General features: G+C 53.0%; 1 protein-coding gene across 1 annotated transcript; it reads right to left on the minus strand.

Annotated features, from left to right (window-relative positions):
* Positions 1–846: 846 nt before the first annotated feature.
* On the minus strand, positions 847–22,999 carry CD5 (CD5 molecule). The gene is made up of 11 exons (XM_081536296.1): positions 22,866–22,999; positions 11,417–11,455; positions 9,657–9,968; positions 9,149–9,211; positions 8,566–8,895; positions 6,037–6,330; positions 5,255–5,380; positions 4,490–4,543; positions 3,307–3,426; positions 2,682–2,773; positions 847–1,805 (listed from the first exon to the last, which is right to left on the minus strand). The coding sequence occupies exons 1-10, from the start codon at positions 22,915–22,917 to the stop codon at positions 2,685–2,687; spliced, it is 1,479 nt and encodes a 492-aa protein (XP_081392422.1). The 5' UTR covers positions 22,918–22,999; the 3' UTR covers positions 847–1,805; positions 2,682–2,684.
* Between the last annotated feature and the right edge of the window lie 818 nt (positions 23,000–23,817).

Here is a 23,817-nt window from a genome sequence, read left to right on the forward strand (position 1 = left end):
GGTAGGGTGGGAGGTCTGGTTGGAGGGTGTTGGTGGGGACAGGGGGCTGACCTGGCTCCCTGGCATGCTCGTGCCCCGCCAGCTCCCTCATTCTGTAAGCACACCCCTCACCCCCACCATGTCCTTCTAGAAACTTTCTTTTGCTCTTCCAGAGCTGGCTTCTGCGACTTGGACCATTGATATCTGTTGCTCCCAGTGGACATGGGCCAAATCATGTAGAGAAAGGCCCCAGCCCCGAAATGTCTTCTCAGGTCACTGTCTGATTCCCAGGGGGCAATGAGACCTGACCCAGCCTCTCCCTTCACTAGACACTTAAGTTCCAGGTCAGATATTCTCCTCTGGCTCATCGTCAAGAAAACCTGGGCACTGCAGGGTTAAGTATGTCTAGGGTCTCTGGACCCATATAGTCAAAGCTATGGTTTTCCCTGTAGTAATCTACAGATGTGAGAGCTGGATCATAAAGAAGGCTGAGCGCCGAAGAATTGATGCTTTCAAATTATGGTGCTGGAGAAGACTCTTGAGAGTCCCTTGGACTACAAGAAGGTCAAACCAGTCAAATCCTAAAGGAAATCAACCCTGAATATTCACTGGAACGACTGATGCTGAAGCTGAAGTTCTAGTAGTTTGGCCACCTGATGCGAAGAGCCGACTCATTGGAAAAGGCCCTGATGCCGGGCAAGATTGAAAGCAGGAGGAGAAGGGACTACAGGGGATGAGATGGTTGGATGGCATCATTGACTCAATGGACATGAGTTTGAGCCAGCTCCAGGAGATAGTGAAGGACAGGGAAGCCTGGTGTGCTGCAGTCCGTGGGGTCACAAAGAGTTGGACACGACTGAGCAACTGAACAACAAAGGCTCTCTGCAGTGTAGAGGAGACCATTTCAGTTAAGGAAATTATTTAGCCCAAGCAAATGTTCAGTCCTGGTCTCTGACTCTCAGGTTAGGAGGTTACCTAATTGGCAGAAACTACTTTGCACTTTTAACAGCTGTGCGAACCCAAACCCCACATCGGCTAGAATTTACTAGGTGCCTGCTCTGTGCAGGGCCCGGAGGTGGCACTGGTGCCCTTCAGTCTTGACAGCCAATGTCCCTGCTCTCTGTCAAGCAAGGGCCCAGATGGAGGGCTGGTGATAGGCTCTGGGTCAGGCAACCACAGGTGGCCGGGGCGCCAACACACGTGCTGGCTGGCAGCTGCTGTGCCAGGCTAGGTGGTCCCGTGTCAGGAATGAAGCCCTCCAACCACAAGGCTGCAGAGCCCCCTGACCTCGGTAGGTGCTCCTTCCCACTGGCACCCCCAGAGGGATCCACAGAGGTATATTGAGCAGGCTGGGAAGGCTTTTTCAGGAAGCAGAAAAAAGCATTATTTACAAAAAACATATTAAAAATACATGGGAGAAATCAGCCCTCCCTCCCACCTCCCCCTTCCAGGTACAGGCTTCCTGTGGGTCCTCATGGGGTCAGAGTCCAAAGAGAGAGCCGATGTCCACAGACAAGGGAGGGGGCTGCCCGGGTCTGGACCCCGTGTGTCTCTGCTTGGGAAGGCTGCTCGCTTTCGGGCTCTGCCCTTTCACAGCTTCCACCCATGGAGGGGCCAGCTGAGCCATGCTGGGGTCTTCCTGGGGGCTGGTGAAGATGTGAAGAGATGTCAGAGCGGACCTGCCTCTGCAGGGCAGTGGGATGTGTTGGTAAATCCCATCCGTGGTCCTGCCGGGCAGGAAGTGGGACGTGGCATCTAAGCAGTGACTGCAGAGGATTCTCAGGATGAAAAGTCTGGCTCTTAATATTGGTTCCCGGGTCCCAGATCTGTGGGGTGAGAAGGGAGGGTGTTGATGGAGGGCACCTCATGCTCTGGGGATGGTTCAAGGAGTTCGGGGACAGGCCCAGAACCCCCAACCCAACATCAGGGACAGTGGCTTTGCCCTCCTTCTGGGGTAAGTCAATCAGGACATTTTCAGAGGTGCTTTTTGAAAACCTGAGGTATATATTGATTTACAATATTATATTTGCTTCGGGTGTACAACATCGTGATTCAAAAAGTTTATAGATTTTAAGGAAATCAACCCTGAAAATTCACTGGAAGGACTGGATGCTGAAGCTGAAGCTGCAATACTTTGGCCACCTGATGCAAAAAGCCGACTCATAGAAAAAGATCCTCATGCTGGGAAAGATTGAAGGCAGGAGGAGAAGGGGGCAACAGAGGGTGAGATGGTTGGATGGCATCACCGACTCAATGGACATGAGTTTGAGCAAGGTCCATGAGTTGGTGATGGACAGGGAAGCCTGGTGTGCTGTAGTCCATGGGATCACAAAGAGTTGGACACAACTTAGCGACTAAACAGCAACATGATTATTATAAAATATTGGCTATCTTCCCTGTGCTGTACGATACATCCTCGTAGTTTATTTCTTTTATGCATAGTAGTTTGTACCTCTTAACATTCCTCTACCCTCAGGGGCTCTTTTATGTGGTCTTTCCAGATGGAGTTTAAGGTTCATGACCCTGCTGCTCAGATGGTCAAATCAGCTCCCACCACCTAAATTGCTGATGCTTATTCGTTTCCTTTACAATAGCCCTGGTGCTCAGCGCCCGTCCCTGCCGACCCGTTCCTGGATAGGCAGGGTGAGCAGACCAGGGGGACTTGTGCTTATCCCCAGGGCTCTTCAGGGGGCCAGGCTCACCTCTTACAGCCTCTGAGCCCCGTGTAGATCATAGTCACTGTCAGAGGAGTTATCAGGCTGGGTGGAGATGCGGTGCAGGGCCCCTTCCAGAGCTGCAGAAAGAAAGCAAGCCACGTGAGCAGGCTTATCCCTTCAGGACACACAAAGACAGCCCCTCAGAGCCGAGTGCCTTTCAGGGCTCAGAAGATCACAGAGGCTTCCTGAGCTGGTGGCTCAACAGCCCCGCAAGTGTTGTGATCAAACCGGCTAGTGTCCACTAATGATGCTGAGCGCCAGGCTCCCTGCAGCTTAATTGTCAGTGCCAGTTGGGGAGCATGCAATACAGGGCTCTGTGGGCCGCTGGTGGATGGCTCTGTTCTGCCTCGAAGAATCCGAGGGGCCTCATTTATTGAGAAACAGGTCCTTTGGGTCACAGTGGAGCTGGGGTTTAATGACATCCCGGTACGTTCTTCTCCCCAGCTGAGGGGCCTGTTAAGGCTGTATCCCTTCCGTTACCTGCCGTGACCAGCCATCAAAGGGGAAGTTTGATCCTCCGTCCTGCTCAACCTCCATTCTCCCTCTGGGCAACCACGTGGCCCGCTACTCGGCCCCGGCATCATTCCTAGGAGCGCCAGCTGGTGCTTACCTGGATAAGCTGAGATCTGGGAGTTCCTGGGAGGCTGACTGTATTCATTCTCCACGTGGGAGGCTGTGGTGTTCTCAACCTGGGACCGGACAGTCATCGTGTGGTTGCGATGGAAAGACACTGAGTAGATGCAGGAGACGGTGTCATTAGATGTGTTGTTCTGTTCTCCTCCTCCCCAACTGGGACCCAGAACTCCAGTTTCCTGTTCCCATTGTGTAACGTGGGGATGGGGAGAGGGGGCAAGGGACCCCCAGATATCCTTCAGCACGTACTTTTATTTTCCTTTCTTCCTGGGGATGCTCATTCTAGCAGGGCTCGGACTTTTATTTTTATTACCTTTATAAAAATTTTTGGCCGCACCCTACAGCATGTGGGGCCTTAGTTTCCCAACCAGGGATTGAACACACTTTGGAAGGTGGAGTCTTAACCACTGGACCAACAGGGATGTCCCAGGGCTCAGACTTTCAGAGCAGCTTTGGGTTGGCCGGCAAGCTGATTGGTGGGCAGGCCTTCAGTCGGTCAGTCCTCAACCATTGATCAAGCAGGGAATTGGGGCATGAGTGACCCATGTCACTCCTGGAGCTGAGGGTCTTTATCTTGTAAGAAAGACTTGACAACACAGTTGAAGGATTTGGCCCTCGACGTGTGAAAGGGGAGGATGTGGGGCGGAGACAGGAGGAAGGCTGTGGTTCTACCCACAAAAGTGCTCTGACTGTGGCCAGAAAGAAAGACGATGGGGACCAGGGGTGGGGGCTGGGTTTGCTGTATCCAAATGTCTTAAAACTGGCCTTGTAAAGTCTGCCCGTGATAAAGACACTCCATGAAAAATCTAGCTTGGACCACCCTTCTAAATGTATGCCCGTTTTGGAAAGATGAACCACCCAAAAATGCCCGTGAAGGTTCTCTGACAGGTGCTAAAGTAAAGAACTGTGTCTAGCTTTGCTTAATTCACTGATTCCCAAGTCTCTTTGACCATGGCTTCCTCTTTTCTGAGTACCACCCGCTAGCACCCGCTGCCACAGGCACACCTTAGATGAACACAGTGGAGTCGGAGGCCACAGCCAGCCAGTGGCTCCATCCATGGTCAGCAGTGACCCATCACCCTGCTCCACCAGCTTCCTTCCTGAGCCCCGAGGATGCTGGCCCAGGCCCAGGGAAGATCCTGCCTCTGGGGGATACTTACTGTTCTGGTTCATTCCCGTTGGGCCAATCCATTGGCGCTGCTTCTTCTGGCGGACTGGGTGACAGAAGGATGGCAAAAGGCACATCAGGATGCAGCTGGGGGTGGGGGGGCTTGAGGGGGGAGTAGGGGAGGGGGACAGGGAAGGAGGGAGGAGGCAGCAGGTGCATGCTGAGTGGCTGATTTTCCAGGAGAAACAGCGCAAGGGGGGTAGAACTAGAATTCAGACCTGGGAGGGCCACCGGGACCCAGCAAACACTGCCCACCTCTGGGCTTTCTCCCACCTGCCTCTCTAATCTCACAGCCTCGTCTCCGAACGACTTCCTCCCGAGCTCTACAAGGCCAAGATGACACCTACTGCATTTACAGGGTCTGCCCTCGCCCATTCATTGGATGGGGAAACATGCAGAGCTCAGAGAGGAAGTGGCTCCATCAGCTGCAAAGTGGTGGAGCCAACCTGGGACACCTGTCTTCTGAGGTCAGACCCTCTAGACTCATCACAGTCTAGAGAATACCCACACCCTCCCTTGGGCCTGGAATGGGGCCCTTCTCTGGGCCCCAGATGTGGGCGAATTAGTGATTTTCCTGCTTGTTGCTTGGAGTAGAGAAGGGCCAGTGGGCAGGAGAGGGAGGGAAGGGGCTGGGCGGTGAAGCAGAGGTGCGCCCAACCGGCTCTCCGGAGGCGAGGACCCTCCCCTGCAGGGCTGACATGCAGCCCTCCCCAGGTAGGGGTTTCAGAGGGAGGCAGCTCAGGGCACCATCACCTACATTTCTTCACGACCTTCTTGTAGGCCAGGGGGCCACACACGACCAGCAGCACCGCCAGAAGCACGAGGGCTAGAATGATGCTCATCACGGTGCCCGCACCCAGGCCCGCTCGGCTGGAGTTCTGGCCTGCAGGAGGCAGAGTGAGGTCAGTCCTGGCACGGAGCGGGGGGCATCAAAACTGTCCATTTGAGAGAAGCTCCTGGCTGGCTGGCTGGCGTCCCCTAGGAATTGGCCAGCATGTGCGGAAGGCAGTTTTCTATCTGGCTGTCTGTCCATCCATCTCTGAAATCCTCTGCTCCCTGTTCATTTAGCCACCATTTACTATCTCACAATTGATCATCCTGCTCTCATTTACCACTTTTGCTATCAACTTTCCACCATTTTCCAGTTATTTATGAGTGATCACCTTGCCTTCATCTACCAATAACCGTCCACCCATCCATTTCTCTCTTTTACATATTAGTCCGTTACCATTAGTATAGCAAAGATGTACCCCATCCCTTGCTTTCCTAACTTCCACCTGAAAGAGCAGAAGATGGAATAAGAGTCCTATTATTCACTAGCCTCCTGACAATTATGGCCAGTCTCCTACTGATGGTTCCTGCTCATTGCTGTCTGAGCACGCTGTCCCCTCTCCCCCCACTTGTCATCTCTCCATCCTGTCCTAGGGCTCTCTCTCTTTAGTCCCTGGACCTGTTCTTCAGAAATAATGTTCACTGACTGAGTCTTAGAACAAAACTCCAGAACTGCCCTCTACCCACCATGGACAGTGGTCAACTCACATGTCACAAACACCCTCGTGCAGTGTGACTTTTTCTCCACAAGCTGGTGGCACTGGGACAGTTTGCCCGGGGGACAGTAGAAGCCCCTCAAGGTCTTCTCGCTGGGGTCCAGCCCCTGGTAGGAGCTGACGTTGCCGCACTGCTGCTCCCGGCACACCTCCTCCCACCGTGCCGTGCCCTTGGCCCAGGAACTGTCACACAGCGTGTCCCACTGCTGGCCCTGGCGCACCTCCACGGAGCCTTCACATGTGTCGCTGCCCCCTACCAGGCGGCTCTGCACCTTGGGCTGGAAATCTGGGGGGAAACAACGGGAGGTGAGGTGGTGGGCTCGGCCGGAGCTCCCTGGGCCCCGAGCCTGCATGCCGGGCCACTGGGACCCCATGACACTGGCCAAGTGTGAGTCCTAGCAGGGCCCAGGTCTCAGGGGGCTTGGGTACCACGTGGGACTGCCTTCCTTTCTGCCTTTCCCTTCTTCTGGCATCCTGTCTGACATTTTCTCCATCAAGTCCTGTCCCTGGCACCTCTGGGCAGCTGCAACAGCTTGGGCACTTTCAGGGAAAAGGCCGGCAGGGGGGCAGTGCCCATCGGCAGTGCCCCTCAGCTGCCGTCATCCCCCACCCAGGGGGCAGTAAGAGAAGTGAGAAGTGAGAAATATGTTCCACTTGAGTCTGCTTCCCTCTTTGAAACATTCTCTTGCTGCTCCCTGGGAGGTGGGAGGGCTTTTCAGAGAGGGGAAACTGAGGCCTGGGGATGAGAAATACCGTCTGCTTTGAGTCCTGGAGATTCACAGCTAGGAACCGTACCCAGGAATCCTGATGCCCAGGCCTTGAGCCTGGAGGGACTGGCTTTCATAAAAGGGCCTGGTGCAACAGAGACTCATTGACTTCTGCTTGTCCGCTTGGCCTGGAGGCCCATGTGTGCTTAGGTCAGAGCACTTTGTGATCTTACCAGCTGTGGCCAGTTGCTATAGCAACATCCATCTTCAAAGCTCTAGTAAATCTTCTACTCAGAAAAAAAAAAAAATCAAAGACAAGCCCTCTGGGTATGGCTTTGCAGGTTGTAGCCGGCAAGAAGGCTCAGAGCAGAGTGGTGGGTGAGCCTGGAAGCCAGCCAGATTTTTTCTCCTCCTCAAGCCAAGAGATCCTTGGGGACTGCTTCTACCTGGAGGGGGCAGTATTTTACTAATTCACACCATGAATCCAGTGTTTTGGGGATATTCCTGCTTGCAGGATGGGCCCAGTGTTCCAGAGCAATGCTTCCCAGGTTAGTGCACAAGAACTCCTGAGACTGCTGAAATGCAAATCTTGATTAGTAGGTGGAAGGTGGGGCCTGGGAGTCTGCATTTCTAACCAGTCAGATGAAGCTGCTAGTCCAGGACCACATTTGGAGTGCATGCGTGCGTGTGTGCATGCATGCATGCTCAGTCACTCAGTTGTATCTGACTCTTTGAGACCCTATAGACGGTATTCTGCCAGGATCCTCTGTCCATGGAATTTCCCAGGCAAGAATACTGGAGTGGGTTACCATTTCCCCCTTCAGGGGATCTTTCCAAACCAGGGATCGAACCCGCATCTCCCGCACTGGCAGACAGATTCTTTCCCACTGAGCTACCTGGGAAGCCCTCCACACTTGGAGTAGCCAAGGCTTAATGCTACAGACTCTGGAATGATGCTACTTGAATGGAAACCCCAGCTAGTGTTCTGTGATACTGAGTAAGAAATTTAACCTCTCAGAGCCCCAACTTTCCCATCTGTAAAGTGGGGATAACAATAGCACCCACCTCCTAAGCCTGTTATGAAAATGATGGAATGCCCTGAATGGTCCCCAGTGTGATATAAGTGCTCAGTAAATGTGACTTCTTAAAGTCTGGGCTTTACTAGAACATTTGTGATAGGAGCTACTACCTCCTGAGGTCTGCTGTGCTTACCCTTAATTTGACCTTTGGTCCTTTATCCTGTTTCTCTACTCATCCTGGTTTTGGGATCCCCCAGCCCGGCCTCTGGGCTCCTGCCTCAGCCACACCGGCATTGCTAGTTTCTTCAGGGTGGCGGTCTATGACTCGGCAGCCTCTGCAGGAAGCCCTTGGGGGCTCCACTCTGGCCTCTCTCTACCTCCTGTGAGTTACCATTGCTCCAACCTCATCTGTCTCCGAGGCCCGTAAACCCCTCCTGCAAGGCTGTTCTCCTCCAAGTGCTCCATCCTTCTTGGGCCCTTGACACAAGCCACGATCCATCAAAACCACCAGAAGACCCTGCCTCCTCCCGAAAGTCCTGCTCCTCCCCAAGTGGCAGCCAAACCAGTGGCACATTTGGGCCTGTTCTACATTACTTTGTGGAGATTCCCAGGGCATCAGGTGTACCACCTCTCCACCCCACGACCGCCCTCTCAGAGGCCAACGATCAGCTCTCCGTTTCCCTTGTGTTCTCCATAGCACTAGTGCCCTATGCTGCATGCTGGGGTTTCAGGAACGTGCGGTAAGTGACATGACCACGTGGGGATGCCCGTGGGTCTCAGTCGGCTCCCACTCACCAGAACAGATGAGGCCAAGAGCTTGGCCACCCGCCCGGGGCTGCACTTTTCGGAAGCACTCTGGGGAGTTGCATCTTGGGTTCTGGATCTCCCAGCGGATTGGCAAGGGCCTGTGGTCTCCTGGCTCTGGTGTCCGGGCTGCCTCGGTCTCTGGCAGGGGTTTCAGGAAGGAGCCGCACTGGAGGGCTGAACAGATGAGTTGCCCCAGGTCCTTGATCTCATCCTGGGTCTCAATGCTGATGGTGCCGCCCAGGCCACCGCTGTAGAACTCCACCAGGCCAGCACACCGAAGGCCCCTAGGCTTTGCCACCAGCTGAAATCTGGGAGGTGCTAGAGGAGAGAAGGGAGGGGGCAGGGACCTGAGCACTGATGACCAGCATCCAGACCTTCCTTGCTCTGTGGTTCTAACACACAGAGGAGCGAGTGACTGGCCAATGACCCTAGGTGGTGGTGAGGTCCCAAATATTGCACGGAACATGCACTACAATTTTTCATGCTTACTTGAAACTCAAACATAAACATCCTGTGTTTTTATTTGCTAAAATCCAGCACCCTACCCCCAGGACCCTCAGTATCCTTTTACCTGTGGGCTCCGGAGTGGTTGTGGGCGGGGAGGTCGTGGGAGGAGCTGTTGTCGTCAGTGGCTCTGCAAAAAGATGCTCTGGTTAGGGAGAAGCCGGGGCCCCTGGAAGAGGAGGGGGTGTGGGGAGAGCTGGGGGCAAGTGGCAGTGTTAAGAAAGAACTGGAAGTCATGATATAAGTACCACGGGCCCCATTAAACCCAGTTGACCCATACATTGTATCTAAGCCTCCTGTGAGTGCCAGCCCATTTTACAGTTGGGAAAATAGAGGTTAAGAGTAGACAATGAAGTTAGCCATTGGCAGAACCAGTTCCTCTACCTTTTCTATCCCCAGACAGGGGCCAGCACCCTCTCTGCCCTCCACTTCCAGTTCCCCACCAGTGCATGTTTCTGAGAGGGTGGTTGTAAGTCGGTGACCCCTTCCACCTGCTTGCCCAGGCTCCAGGTCACAGGCATGGGAAGGGAGGCTGCCCAGGCCTAGGGAACCCACTGGGCAAGCTAGTTACCCACCTAAGCAGATCAGGGCCAGAGGGTCCACCTCGGTTTTCCTAATGAGGCTGCAGTTGGAGAAGGACCCTGGCTGTCCATGGCAGATCATCAAGTCCTGGGATTGCCTCTTTTTGAAGTCACGCAGGGGAGAGAGGTACAAAGGATGTCGGCACTGCAGCTCCTGGCACAGCTTCGAGAACTTCATGGGATCCACCTGTTGGAGCAAATCCTGGCCCCAGCTCTGGCTGTGCACCGCACGCCACTCTGTCTTGTAGTTGACCTCCAGACGGCCCTGACACCGTGAGCCAAAGCCGCTTAGTCTCACAGGGAGCCCTAGGAGTCAAAGAGATGGCAAATGGGAGGTCAGGCTGGACAAGGTCCTCCATGGGGGCCCCTCCCTGCACCCTCGCCACCTGGGACCCCAAGTCAGCCAGGCTCCCTCTACCCACGAGATCCTCCCACCAGCTTTGCTCCTCCTGTGAGTTTCATCCTCGGGGTCCCTTCGGGGACTTTCCAGAAACTCATGCTGGTGCTGCTCTGGTTCCAGGCGGTCCCTTAAAAACCAGATCCCAGGGGGACTTGGAGCGGTGTGCAAGCAGTTCTCAGCACCCACTGCCCAGCAGAACCACTCCCTGCCCCCTGCCTTGAAATTCTCTTTCGACAGACCCCAGATAAGGCCCGGTGCCTGATTTTTTTCTCTCTATCCAACTTTTAAAATCAATTTTATTGAGGCACGATCTATCTAAAGGGACATGCATGCATTTTAAGGGCACTTGTTCAATGAAATTTGACAAATGTACACACGCCTGCAGCCCCTACTGCGCTCTAGTCAAAGAACTTTCCCATCTCCCAGAAGTTCCCTTATGCCCCTTCATAGCCGATTTCCCTGAATCCAGCCTCAGGCCGCCATTCATCCGCTTCTGTCACTAGAGATGAGTTCTGCTTGCTCTCAAATGTGATATAAGTGGAATCGTGTGGCAGGTCCCATCTGGCTAGCATTTGGAGTTAGCGTGTCATTGCAGGCTTCCAGGTCCCAGTCCAGGGCCTGCCAAGGACCCCGCAGCCCCTTCTGACTGCCTGGTAGCTTCAGGAGACCCTCTTGCTAGATTTATCTCCAAATACATTCAGCCTGATATTATCTCAGAATGTGTGAAACAAAGAGGTCTGTGGTGAAGGGAGCCTAGGGACTGCTGGATTTGAAAATGCTTAACAGAGTTCCTCATTGCAGGACTTCTCAGAGCCTTTACCAGGCCATGCCCCTGTCAGGCTCTAGGGTGTGATGTAGTGTGGCCTATGCTTTGTCCAACGAGTTCCATGGAACCCTGTTTGGGAAACACTCACCTCTAGGATTAAAGTCCAAGACATTTAACACATATCACAATCTGGGCAGCCTCTCTGCAGCCTCTGCTGCACACGTCTCTGGCCAGGGGGCATCTGGCAAGACTGGGTAAGAAACAGGACTTTGCAAGATGCATTTATGGGCCAGTATACTTTCTGTACGTGATGAGTGGACTGTAATAATAGTTAGCATGAGAACTAGTATTTGCATGGTAGTTTATGGCTGTCTAGGGCAGCTCTCTGCAAATAGGCCTCTTTAGGGTAAGTGAGTGTGTGTGCGCGTGCACGCACGCGTCTGCATGCGTGTGTGTGTGGGGGGGTGTACTCTCTCTCTCTCCCTGTAAGGTGAGATTCACTCTGATGAAAAGATGGTAGGTCCCCCTACAGCCTGCTAGAGTCGCAGCCCTGCTCCATGCCCCCCTCTCCATGTGGCTCTTCCTTACCTTGGTCCTCCAGCTTGACCCCTCCGAGGCAGGAAGTGACTGCGGAAAGGAGAGAGAAGGGTCAGGAAGTGAAGTCTCTCCCCGGCTCCCGTCTCCCCACCTCACCTCTACCCGCAGCCTGATTAATGGCGTATTCTGCCCCATGACGCCATCATGGGGTTCGGGAACCCGGGTTTTCACACTGCAGGTTGTAACCCTTAGGTGGATCGTGAAATCAATGTTGTGCGTTGCAAGCATCAATTTTCTTTCTTGCTTTAAAACTTGACTTTTTCAATGAACATGTGAAACAGATTTTCTTTGAGTGCACGGTTCTAGGACTATAAACACACACATAGATCTGCATGATCACTATCACTGTCAAGGTGTACAGTTCTGCACACCCGCAAAGATTTCCTCATGCTACTCCTCTGTAGTAATATGCAGCATGGCAACCATCGGCTTTTAAAAAATTGTGTAGCAATGCAGCCGTCAACTTAAAAAATATTTTTCAAACTTTTGACAGCACCCCATGTTAGTTCCCTAACCAGGGATCGAACCCATGCCTCCTGCATTGGAAGGCGGAGTCTTAACCGCTAGACCCACCAGAGAAGTCCCTACAACCCTCAGTTTTTTAAAAAATGAAATAGATGAGAGTAGAGACTGTCAGAATGCATCATGTTTTGTGAAGATAAGGCTCAGTTTTTGTGCACTGGGTGTCAATATAAAAATATCCTGAGTGTCTCTTTCAATCAAAAAAAAAACTGAACATCTTAGTTCTAGAGAGCTGAGAAACGAGCCAGCATGGGAACCTAGGACATTTTGCTACTTTCTAGAATTCCCAAGGCAGGATAGAAATGAAGCAATTTCTCTTCGACAGCTCCCAGTTTAGGAGGAGGAAATCGGAGCTCAAAGAGGCAGTGGGACTTGCCCCAAATCAAGCAATCAGTTGGTGAAGGAGTCCAGTGGACATGTGTTTGGGGAGAACTGGTCTACCCCTTGGCCAGGCTCCTGCCTGGGCCCCTTCAATAGGAATATGGGCCCCTAGGAAGTCTCACTTCCTCCCAGCCTCGTCTGGAAGGAGCACATTTACTGCTGGGCTTCATCAGTTGTGGAACAAGCAGTTTGGTTTCTGTCTGCCCCCAGGGCTCACTTCTCAACTGGGAATTGGGGACAGTATTGGGCCAGAGTGAGTACTTTATATAGTAAAGGGCTGTGTTTAAGTTGCTTTTGAGAGATTGTTGCTGGCTGTAAAAAAAAGCCTAGTTTTGCCTGAGTGTCTGAAGCTGATGGTAGAATTTTAAGGGATGTCACGCCCCACCAGCCTGCCTTCTCTCCAAACCAAGATTCCTTGTAGTGACTTGGTGGCCTGTGGTACGTTTCATCCATCCTGGCAAGAGCCCACCATGGTTGTCCTGAGAGTCCTGGGCCTCAGAAGGGGAAGGTATTTCTCACGCAGAGACTGTGTCAGGCCCAGAGCTCTGCTCTCGGCTGGGAGAGGGTTGACCAGCTGTCAATCATCCAATCCACTGCAATGGGCAAGATGGCCTCAAGAGGACATGGTGAAGACGCCTGGCTCACTTGGTGATGAGGAGGCAGGAGGCCCTTTGTTCTGCTCTCACCTTTCACCTCTGACTTCTTACCTCCCTCAGTCCCAATTCCCAGTGGGAATGTGGCTGTCTACTTTTAGGGAGTCATTTCTTTGGCTAAACCCTGAGGGTTGAGGCAGCTTGAAGTGGCGCTAATGAGAAGAGGGGACCTAAAGATCCACCCTTTGGTGCTCAATGCTACAGGAAAGTTTCTCAGGTATTGAGGCCCTTCTCTGGGTCTGAGTATGAGCTCTGCCACATCCTTGGCCCCTCTGAGCCTCAGTTTCCTTGTCTGTGGCATGGGAACAAGAAAGGGACCAGCTTTATAGCAATGTCATGAGGATGAGATGAAGCAATCTATGTGGAAGCCTTGGCCCAGGGCCTTGCTGGCCAGCATTCTCCATCCGGCATTCAGTGCTCAGAGCTGGTGTTGCTGGTTGTGGAGCCGGCTGGGCCTGCAGGTGGGTGGACTGCAGGCCTGCCTGGGAGTTTTCCCAGGGGGAGGGGTCCATGTCTGGATGCTCAGAGAGCTGGATCACAGGGCTTCCCGCCCCCCTTTCCCACCTGGGAACTTTGTATTCCCCAAAGTCACCACAGCTAACCTTTGTTAACAGCAGCTACCAATTATTGAACATCTACTGTATACTCAGTCCTTGGGAGGGTAGTTCCTTACAGATACGGTTGTTCATCTTCCAGATGGCCCCACAATGTGAGCTGAATACGTGTTCGCTATAGACATCTGTTCAGGGTGACACCACTAAGCGCCTGGACTTGAACCACAAGTCTGTCTTCCAAACCCATCTCTCTGATTTCTGCCACCTATCTGGGCCTCCAAAGTGCCAAGTCCTCAGAAAGGACAAACGGGCAGAAATGGACATGACCTAGACCCTGACCCTGGTGCTGGAGCCTCCAGACCCCGAAGGCCCTGAGGGCAGGGACTGGGCCTGACCATCCTTGCAGATCTCACATGGAACAGCCAGAGAACGTCCTCAGCAAAGACTGAACAGCCTGAGAACCAAGGGCAATTCTAAAAAAAGAAAACGCCCGGTGGAGATCAGGCATCTACACGATCCTGGGCTTCACCTTCCTTCTGTGAGCCTGACTGGCCTCAGGTGAGCAGCATTTCTTGTCACCATCACTGTCCCCATCGTTGTCACTATCATCACCATTGCCGTCACCACCATCACCCTCACAACACAGTCACCATCACCACTGCTGTCACCATCACCATCAACATAATTGCCACCACTGTCGCCATCACCACCACCTCTACCATCACCATAAACACTTCTATAGTTTGTACTTTCTCCCAGACATGTTTTTACATGAACTCTCGCAAACCTCACCACAGTTCTGCGAAGCTGGCACTATTATTTGACCTTCTCATTTTATAGATGAGGGCACAGAGAGGTTAAATAACGTGTTAAGCAACTGATAAGCACTGAGGCCAGGCCTCCAAGCCAGGCCACCTGGCACAGTGTCTGTGCTTTTGACCGCTGGACTGAGCTGCCTCCCTTCCCTTCAGTGAAAGCCTGTGCTGGCCTGCTGTGTTTCACTGATTCCTGCATATTCCTGGCATGCAAACCTGATGAAAAGGAGTGAATTTGTAATCCTCTTCTATGGGAAGACGAAACATTCTATGGGAAGACTTTCCCTGAACTTGCTGTGTGATCTTGGCAAGTCACTCAACCTCTCTGGGCCTGGTCTCCTTGTCTGTAAAGCGAAGACCTTAGATTCCACCCTCCCTCACCTTCCTTTCAGTTCAAACTTCCAGGATCTATAATCTCTGGTTCCTGATATATCTCAGCCACAGGCAGGCAGGCGTGGGCAGGTGAGATGTACAACTGACTGGGAGGCTTCCTGGGTGCTGCTTCTTCCTGTCTGTCCAGGGATCTGCCAGCTTTTGATTTGTCCACAACTTATTTTCATTCTTTTAGCTGCTTCTCCCAGGGGCCGGACCAGCATCCACCTTGCCTGAACCCTGCAGACTGTGCTCAGGATCCCTCAGACCCCCTCCCTGGCTATACCTTAGCCCGGCCCCTGCATGCAACCAGAGGTCCAAGGTTTGCTGCTGCAGAACCTGCCAACAGAAGCCTGGGGACCCTGCAGACCATGAGGGACACTAGCCATGGAAGTATCACTCCATTCCCCAATCCATCATCTACCACCACAATCCGACCAGCCAGGGCCAGGCCCCTTCCCTCCCGTGCCAACCTCTCCTTGGAGCCCCCACTATTTCAGACTTAGATTGGCCGAGCCAGGGAAAGTTCGGGGCTGAAAAAGCCAGAGAGGCAGTAGGAAGGCTTTTTCATGCTCCTGGAGCCCCTCTCCTCATCTCTGCCTTTGCAGAGATTGAGCTGTTTAGACCCTGCTGCCCTAAAGAGGTCTTGGGTGGGGAGTAAATGAATTTCTGAAAGCAACTCTGAGACATTTACGCACTCATCCCTTCCCTTGCCTCTCCTCTTGCACCCTTCCCCTCCCCCCACCTCCATTCTGGATGGTTCTCTCTTCGGCTCCCTCTACTGCAACACTTTGAGCTGCATTAGGCCACAGATGAGTTTTATTTGCTCAGCAGAGTGTTAAAAAAATTGGGGAGGGAGCCGGTTATTTTTAAAGGCTTCTTTTTGTTTTCTTTTTCCTCTTCTTATTTATTTTTTGGCCTCATATATAGCATGTAGGATCTTAGTTCCCTGACCAGGAATCAAACTTGTGTCCCCTGCAGTGGAAACACAGTCTTAACCACTGGACCACCAGGGAAGTCCCTTGCTTTACTTTTTTATAAAAAATTCCAAGATCGAGATATTTTTGAAAAACAAGTTTTCTGTGGCTCAGGCGGTAAAGAATCTGCCTGTAATGCAGGAGACCCAGGTTCAATCCCTATATTGGGAAGATCCCCTGGAGAAGGGAATGGCTACCCACTCCAATATTCTTGCCCAGAGAATTCCATGGACAGAGGGGCCTGACAGGCTACAGTCCATGGGGTCTCAGAGTCAGACACGACTGAGTGACTAACTCTGTTTCTGGTCGTGCAGGGCTGCATTGCCGTGAGCCCAAGGGCAGTCAGTTCTATCCAGGTTTGCCAGCGTCCTTGGGCACCCTACTGTCCCCCTGCATCTGGAGAGCCTCAGCTGCAAACATATGATGGTTTCTGCAGCGAAACATAAGAATTTTCACACCAAGTGGGATGTGTGAAGATTATAAATAGTCTCCTATTCATTTAGGTCCGGATTTGCAGTGTATGCGTTTGCTGGAAATTTACAAATACTCTTTGGAATTGCAGATGCAAGCTGGTGGGCCTGTGTTATTGGTCCCACTTTACAGCAGAGCCTGAACTTGGCTCAGGCTGCTGGCCTCAGAGACTGTACCCTTTATGCCGGCCTCAGATCCACTCGTGGGCCCTCCTGGACCCACAAGCACCTCTGCTACAGCCCCTATGTACTGAGAAATGGAGGCAAGAGAGAGGCCCGCCTTGGGGAGCCCTGCCTTGCGAGGGCCCAGCGGGCGCGGGGATCCCAGGGAGGCGCTGGGACTTCACTGATGATAAAAACAGGGACAGCCACCTCTTATTCCATGTAGACCCCCAGACAAGGGTTTTACACGGGAGACCCCATTTCTTCCCTACATCCTCAATCATGGGGTCCGTCATCACTCTGTTTTCCAGATAAGGAAACTGACAGACCAATTTAGTACGGTTAGGAAGTCAGATGTTCCCTTTTTTCCATTAACAGTGATTCCCTTCAATGGTCCCTAACATTCTCATCAATTTACAGCAAACACAGCATGTCCGCTGCCTTTGGGGGGCTTTCTGAATTTTCCTTCCCTCGGCCTCTGATAAGAGGCTGGGTCAGGAGGCCAGGAATCCTGATTTTCTGAAACGACACTTGTCAGTGGAGCCCTGTTAACCTGAATCTGTATCAGGGCTTCAGGGAAACAAAGATCACAAAGGGCCAAAATTCGGTTTCTCTGGTGCAGCACCAGATGAAAGGTTGGTTTTTGATTAGGAGCCTTTTTATGTGCAAAACGCTCAGAGAATCATATGGGGCTCATGCCAGGAGAAGCTGAGGGGCTGAAGCCCACAGAAGGAACAGCGGATTCGGGTCTCTAATCTCACCCACCCAGAGCCTGCACCAACGAACGACAGCGAGCAGCTCCTGGGCAGAATGGCCTTCGTAGCTGAACTGCGATTCCATGCTCTCCCTGGTGGCCTTGTGTGTCTGATTGAATTTGCATGAGTTTCACACTTGCTGTATGTGGTTCCACCATCACACAGACCAGCCTTCCTTTCTTTTCAGAGCCTCACATGCTCCAAAGCCTGCACAAGGACTCGTCCTTTCCATCCACAGCCCTGTGAAGAAGGGACGGAGCCCACCTCTACTTTCAGATCAAGAAACTGAGGTTCAGAGAGGCTGAGCAACTGGCCCAAGGTCACACAGCCCGCTGGTGGTAGGGTCAGGACAGAAATCCCATCATCATCACTTGACAGGGCCCTATGGGGCTCTACCACTGGGAGACCCCAGAGCCTGCTGGCCCTGTGGTACAGATGGGGAAACTGAGGCCAGAGAGAAGGAGGGCTTCACCCGCACAGGGGTGTCTGTGGAACCCTTGTTGCCTCTGCCGACGGTCACCAATTTCCTGTTCTGTTCCCACCACACATCTCCCAGTTGTGCCCCCAGGGAGAGGGAGTACCAGGGTTCCTGTGGGAACAGGAGGGTCAAACTCCCCAGTGGTACACAGCAATGACAGGGCAGGAGTGGTGACAGCAGTAGTTAGAGGAAGTAACACTGGGCCACGGCCCCCACCCTATCTGCAACTCAAAGCCAAAACGAAGTCTTTTCTGACACATTTGGTGGGAAGGTATTTATGTTTTTAGTGCGCAAATGTAGTTGCACTGCAGAAATGGGAATGTGTTTGATTACAGCGTGTTGCCCAGACCTCCTTGGTGTGCTGTGAGCACAGAGCACATACACAACAGTACCTTCCACCGCCTGGAAAATTCTGAGTTCCCAAACGCATCCGGCCAGAGGTTCGAGATAACGGCTTGTGGACCTGGAGAGGTCCCGTTTCTCTCCAGGGCGCTCGGCACCCTTTTTCCTCGGCTTGGCCCCCGGTGCCTCGAGTTTGTTGGAGAAAATGCCCCGTCCTCACAGAGGCCTTCATGGCTGCCCTGCCACCAGCCTGCATGTGACTGCCACCTTCCTTCCTGGGCCCGTATGGTGCAGTGGAATCACTCACTTCCTACGTGTATTTGCTCAAATGTGATCTTCTTATGAGACCCACTGCACCCTCCCTGGGTACAGCACAGCCCCCAGAGCCCCTAACCCCCAACCCCAAATCACTCTTGACCTCCTAACACCCATATAATCCTTGACTTAGCTTGTCTCTTGTCTGTCTCCCCATCACACCTCCGACTACGATGTCAGCTCCAGCTGGACAGGAATTTCGAGTGTTCACTGCTGTGTCCCTGGCACTTAGAATAGTACTTGGCACATAGTAGGTGCTCAATAAATACTTGCTGTCTGAATGAATGAATGAATCAGATTTAAGAATAACAATTATCCTTTGAGATGGGTGCAGTGGTTATCCCCATTTTATAGATGACAAGGCTGAGTCTCAGAGGCATGTTCCTGTCATTTGTGAGTGATCTCAAAGACATCAAACCCAGTTCTTCATTGCTTCAAACCCCCACAGGCCTTTGCTCATGTGTACACACAACACAGGCACACATATAGTGGGCACGTGCACACACACACACACACACACACGCTCACAAGGTACCCACATGCATGCACATAGAAGAGGCATTCAATCAGTTTTGTAGGATGGCAAAGTCCCTCCGTGGTCCCCTGGTTGCTTCAGGGAAACCCCTCTGAGCTGTTGGCACAGGAAAGAGTGAGCAGAGGGGTCAGTGGGGGCCCTGAGCTCCCAGGTCCCCTGCTCTCCGCTGGAGGTGGGGAACTCGGAGCTTCTGGGGGCCTGATTCTTTGCACTCAGAGCTGGCAATGGCCTCAGCTCTGAAGCCTGAGACTTCAGACCGGGCGGTAGGCTCACAGTGGGCTTCCCCTCTCTCCACCTCCACTGTGGACATCCAGCCCCTCTAGGCCTGTCCTGCTTGTTGCCTTCATCCTCCTCATGCCCTCTGCCTGGGTTACTCCTCCCGCTTTCCCCTGCCTGACTGGATCCTTCCATCATTCGGGTCTCAGATGAGACATCATCTCATCAGAGAGCAGCCCCTCGGACTGGGGGCCCCGTCAAACGTGAACTTGGTCCCAGAGGCTCAGTGGTTACTGTTTCCTTCATCACACTAATGACAAAATTTAGAAATTTGTAAGATTTCGGGTGCTCCCTCCTTGAGGGGGACTCTTGTATGGTTCACTGCTGTATCCCCGGAGCTTCACACAGAACTGGACACATAGTAGATGCTCAATAAATATATGGGGAGGAAGAAATGAATGAATCATTAGCCAGAACAGGAGGATTGGAGGATAGAAAGCCTGATCGCTAGGCTCAAGTCTTCCCCACTGGGTCCTGCCTCATCTGGTTTCTTGTTGACTCTGATAATAATGATAATAATAAATTTACATAATAATAAATAATCTTTCTGATAAATTATATAATAAATTTATATATTTATTATGTATTATGTATACATAGGAGAAGGCAATGGCACCCCACTCCAGTACTCTTGCCTAGAAAATCCCATGGACGGAGGAGCCTGGTAGGCTGCAATCCATGGGGTCGCTAAGAGTCAGACACGACTGAGCAACTTCACTTTCACTTTTCACTTTCATGCATTGGAGAAGGAAATGGCAACCCACTCCAGTGTTCTTGCCTGGAGAATCCCAGGGACAGGGGAGCCTGGTGGGCTGCCGGCTATGGGGTCGCACAGAGTCGGACATGACTGAGGTGACTTAGCAGCAGCAGCAGCATGTATACATAAGGCTTCCCTGGTGGGTCAGACTGTAAAGAATCTGCCTGCAATGCAGAAGACCTGAGTTCAATCCCTGGGGTGGGAAGATCCCTTGGAGAAGGATATAGCAACCGGCTTCAGTATTCTTGCCTGGAGAATATTATGTATAAATAATAGATAAATTATGTAATTATGTTACTATATAAATTTATTAATTATTATATTATTAATGCTTACTGAGCACTTACTATAAAAGCTAATGTTTCTACTGAAATCTACATTCATTGATTCATTTAATCCTTATAAATTGCTATAAGACAGGTGCTATTATCATTCGAGTTTTGCATAGGAGGACACTGAAGCTTACAGAATGGGTCCATTGTCTCCTAACTGGCAAGGAAGGAGACCAGAATTCAGACTGCTGAGTCCATGACTTTGCCACACCTTAGTGTCAGTTTCTGTAACCCTGGTGGCTAGACCTGAGTGGCTGGGTAGTGATCAGAGCTGCCTCCATGCTCCACCTTCAGCAGGTGAGTCCCCGGCAGGTTGGAGCTAAGAGCAGCTGTGGAGGGAAGCAGGCCGTGGTATCTCCATGTACCAAAGGCCCCAAGCCATGGGCACAACTTTGATGGCTGGAGAGGAGGCCAAAGCATCCCCAGGGCTCTTGCATTGGGTTGTCGCTGCTTAAAACAGCTTGAAGGTTGCCTGTGCTGCTTGCCTCTAGCTCAACCCTGGCCCTAGGTGTCCCCAACCCTTGGTGGCTGCCTGTCTGCTGGTGACGGATGTGTCCTGCGGCCATTTTCCTAGTCATGGGAGTGGCTTTGGTGTGTCTTAGCTCTTGGCCAGGGCCACGGAGGGGCTCCATGGGAGCAGGAGCACTGGGCTGGGGTGGGCTCTGCAGCTCACCAGCTGCTCCTCCTGGACCTCAGTTTTCCACACTGTAAAATGGGGGCAATGGGCCTACCTACTTACTAGGCTGTTGTGAAGCTTTCAGAAGAAAATGGCTTTCAAAGTATTTCTGAAGCTGTGACCCACTGAACAGTGGAAATGTTTATTATCCATCAGTTACACCCACACACATACACACTGGGAACCCTGTGCTCCTGGACTTCCAGATGGTTCCTATACTCTGGTGAGGGCCCTGCCTTCTGGACTCGACTCTGCTGGGCCTGATCCTGCCAGGAGCCTTGCCCCTGATGGGATTCGGCGGGGAGGGGGGCCTGCAGAGAAGGATCCCACCCCCAACTTCAGCTGGGAATTTGGCCAGACCCTTGACCCAGTGGGGTCAGAGGCCACAGGTAAGGAACAGGTTGGGGGGTGGGGGTTGGGTACTTAGTCGCTCAGTTGTATCTGACTCTTTGCCACCCCATGGACTGTAGCCTGCCAGGCTCCTCTGTCCATGGGGATTCTCCAGGCAAGAATACTGGAGTGGGTTGCCATGCCCTCCTTCAGGGGATCTCCCCAACTCAGGGATCAAACCTAGGTCTCCTGCATTGCAGGTGGATTCTTTACCGTCTGAGCCACCAGGGAAGGGGGAGACTTAGGACCCTGGTTTTTGGAATCTCCAGGGCCAAGGAGGCCACAGCAGCTGCTCAGGAGGGTACTGGAAAGTAACCAGGGCCCATCCCTCAGCCTCCACCCTGGGGACAGAAGGCACATTGCATCTCCTGCAGATCCATGGAAGAACAGTCATGAGAACATGTGTGCACATGAGCCATCACCACATGCCCAGGGGGAAGGCAAGCTACATGCAGAGGCCATGTTTTGCCTATGAAACACACACACACACACACACCTCTCACACACATATTCACACATACCCACCCTTTTCTAGGAGGGACTGAGGTGCCCCACTAAGCAGTCTATGTCCCCTGAGTCCTTTCCTCCTAAACCGGGCAGCCTCAAGCTGCCATCTATTCTCACCTGTTCCCATCCTAAGTCAGTCACTTCTCTCACCTGCCACACCTTCCAAACCCTTGAGAAGTGGTCAGATCTCATCCAGTTCATCCCCCTGCATTTTATAAATAAGGAAGTAAAGGCCTGGAGAGGCTCAAGTCCTATTTGAGGTCATACAGGGCCAAACTTAGACCCCAGGGTTCAGACCACAAAGTACACTGCTCTCCCCTGTCTCCCGCTTGCTCAGGATCCTCCCCACTGGCCAGTGTCGGTGATGCCCCAGCAGCAGGGCTCCAGTCCTGAGCTAGTGTCCCAAGACGTCAGGGATGGAGGGCTGCCTCTTCCACCATCTCTCCTCCAGCAGACAGGAGGCCCCAGGCTCACCCACCCCAAACCTCATCCCCAGCCAGCTTCTCCAGAGGCCCCAGGTCATTTCCACAGTCGCCCTTGGGTAAGGGTTAGGAAGTCCCTCATCCAGGTCTGGAGTGACAGGAGACCCAGTGTGAGCTCACGTCTGGCTGGGAGGCCTGGCTGAGGCCCCCGGGATGAAAACAGAGTGACTAGAAACTAAGACTTATGTTTTTGACATCTGCTCGACTGCTCTCCGGTCCCCACCCTGCCTCGGCCCGCTCTGTCCAGAGCATCACCAGAATTGCCCAGGAGACGGTGAGTTTCCTGTCCCTGGAGGCACCCAAGTAAAGGCTGGACGCTCATCAGGCAGTGGTGAGGGTGGGTAGCTGCGGAGGGAAGCTGGCATTGAATGAGAGCTGGACGACTTGAGTTCTAGGCTCAGAGCCTGATCTGAGGATGGATTCCACCTGGAAGGGGACAGTAAGATCCCCAACCCTCCAACAGTGCAAGAGAGAAGGAGAGGTGGGGCCCTTGTGGTGGGACAAGCAGGGCCCAGAGCCGAGCTGGGGCTGGGGGACAAGACAGGGGTCCTGGTGGCCCCAACCCTCCACGATGCTCCAGAGAGGTGACATGCGGGCCTGAGTCAGACCGAGGGATCTGATGCTGACATCTTCTCCCTTGTACCTTGAACCCAGGTACCACCGGCAGACGCCCCTGAAGGGGTACTCACCCAGCAGCTCCAGCAGGTACAGGGCGGCCAGTGGTGGATGCTGAGACCCCATGGGCGCGGCCTCCTCCCGCCTCAGCCTCCGCAAGCTCGGCGCCCAAGTTGAGGGTGTCTAGCCTTCTGTCTCCCTCTCTGGTAGGAGGGGGCGGGGCAGACAGGGCTCAGGCAGGGGTGATACAGGGGAACAGGCAGTGCGGGGCCTGCGTCACCCGTGTTTGAAGTTGAAACTGTCAACTTCCTCCTCGGTAAAAAACCATCTGCCCCAGTTCGATTGGCAGTCCTGGTCTCTGCCAGCTTCCTGCCCAGGGTGCCTAGGCCTGGGGCAGTGCCTATGGCCTGGGGGCGGGGGTTGGGGGGTGGGGGCGGTCCTAACCCAGGCTGAAGGGAGGGAGGCCTGGGGGGGATTGAGGGGGAAAGGGGACACATCTCACCAAGTGAGCTCTTAGCTGTGCTGAGTGCCGAGTGGGAGGTGGTGGGCACCACCCCAGTCCTTGCAGCAGACTCAGTGATGAAAAACCCCACCCAACCCTCCGTCTCTGTTGTGGGGATGAGGTGGGAATTGGAGGTGAACCCCCACAGGTGGCATTTTATGAGAAAGCACAGGAGAGGGGCCCTCCGTGGACGTCAGACTTGCATCAGGCTGTGTGTGGACGGTGCGATCTCTGTGTCAGTGTTGCTGAAATAACCCTCTGGCTGTTGAGGAAAAGGCAGGCTGGCTGGCATTCTGCAAAGCAGATGCAGGGAACGGCTCAGCCTCTCTGGGGCCTGGGCTCAGGTCCCTCATTGCAGGATGGGTAGATGAAGCCCAGACCCAGGCTCCTTGGGGCTTCTCACAATCTGGGCCATGCCAGGCAGGGGCGAAGCGGTTCAGGAACATGACAGTAGCCGAGTGTGAAGAGTTGGAGGGTAAGAGTGCAGGCCTCCCAGCATCCACCCCCTTTGGCCCCCACCCAGC

This window comes from Giraffa tippelskirchi, chromosome 10 (genome assembly GCF_054371585.1).
Source record: "Giraffa tippelskirchi isolate mGirTip1 chromosome 10, T2T-mGirTip1v1.2.pri, whole genome shotgun sequence".
Lineage (NCBI taxonomy): Eukaryota > Metazoa > Chordata > Mammalia > Artiodactyla > Giraffidae > Giraffa > Giraffa tippelskirchi.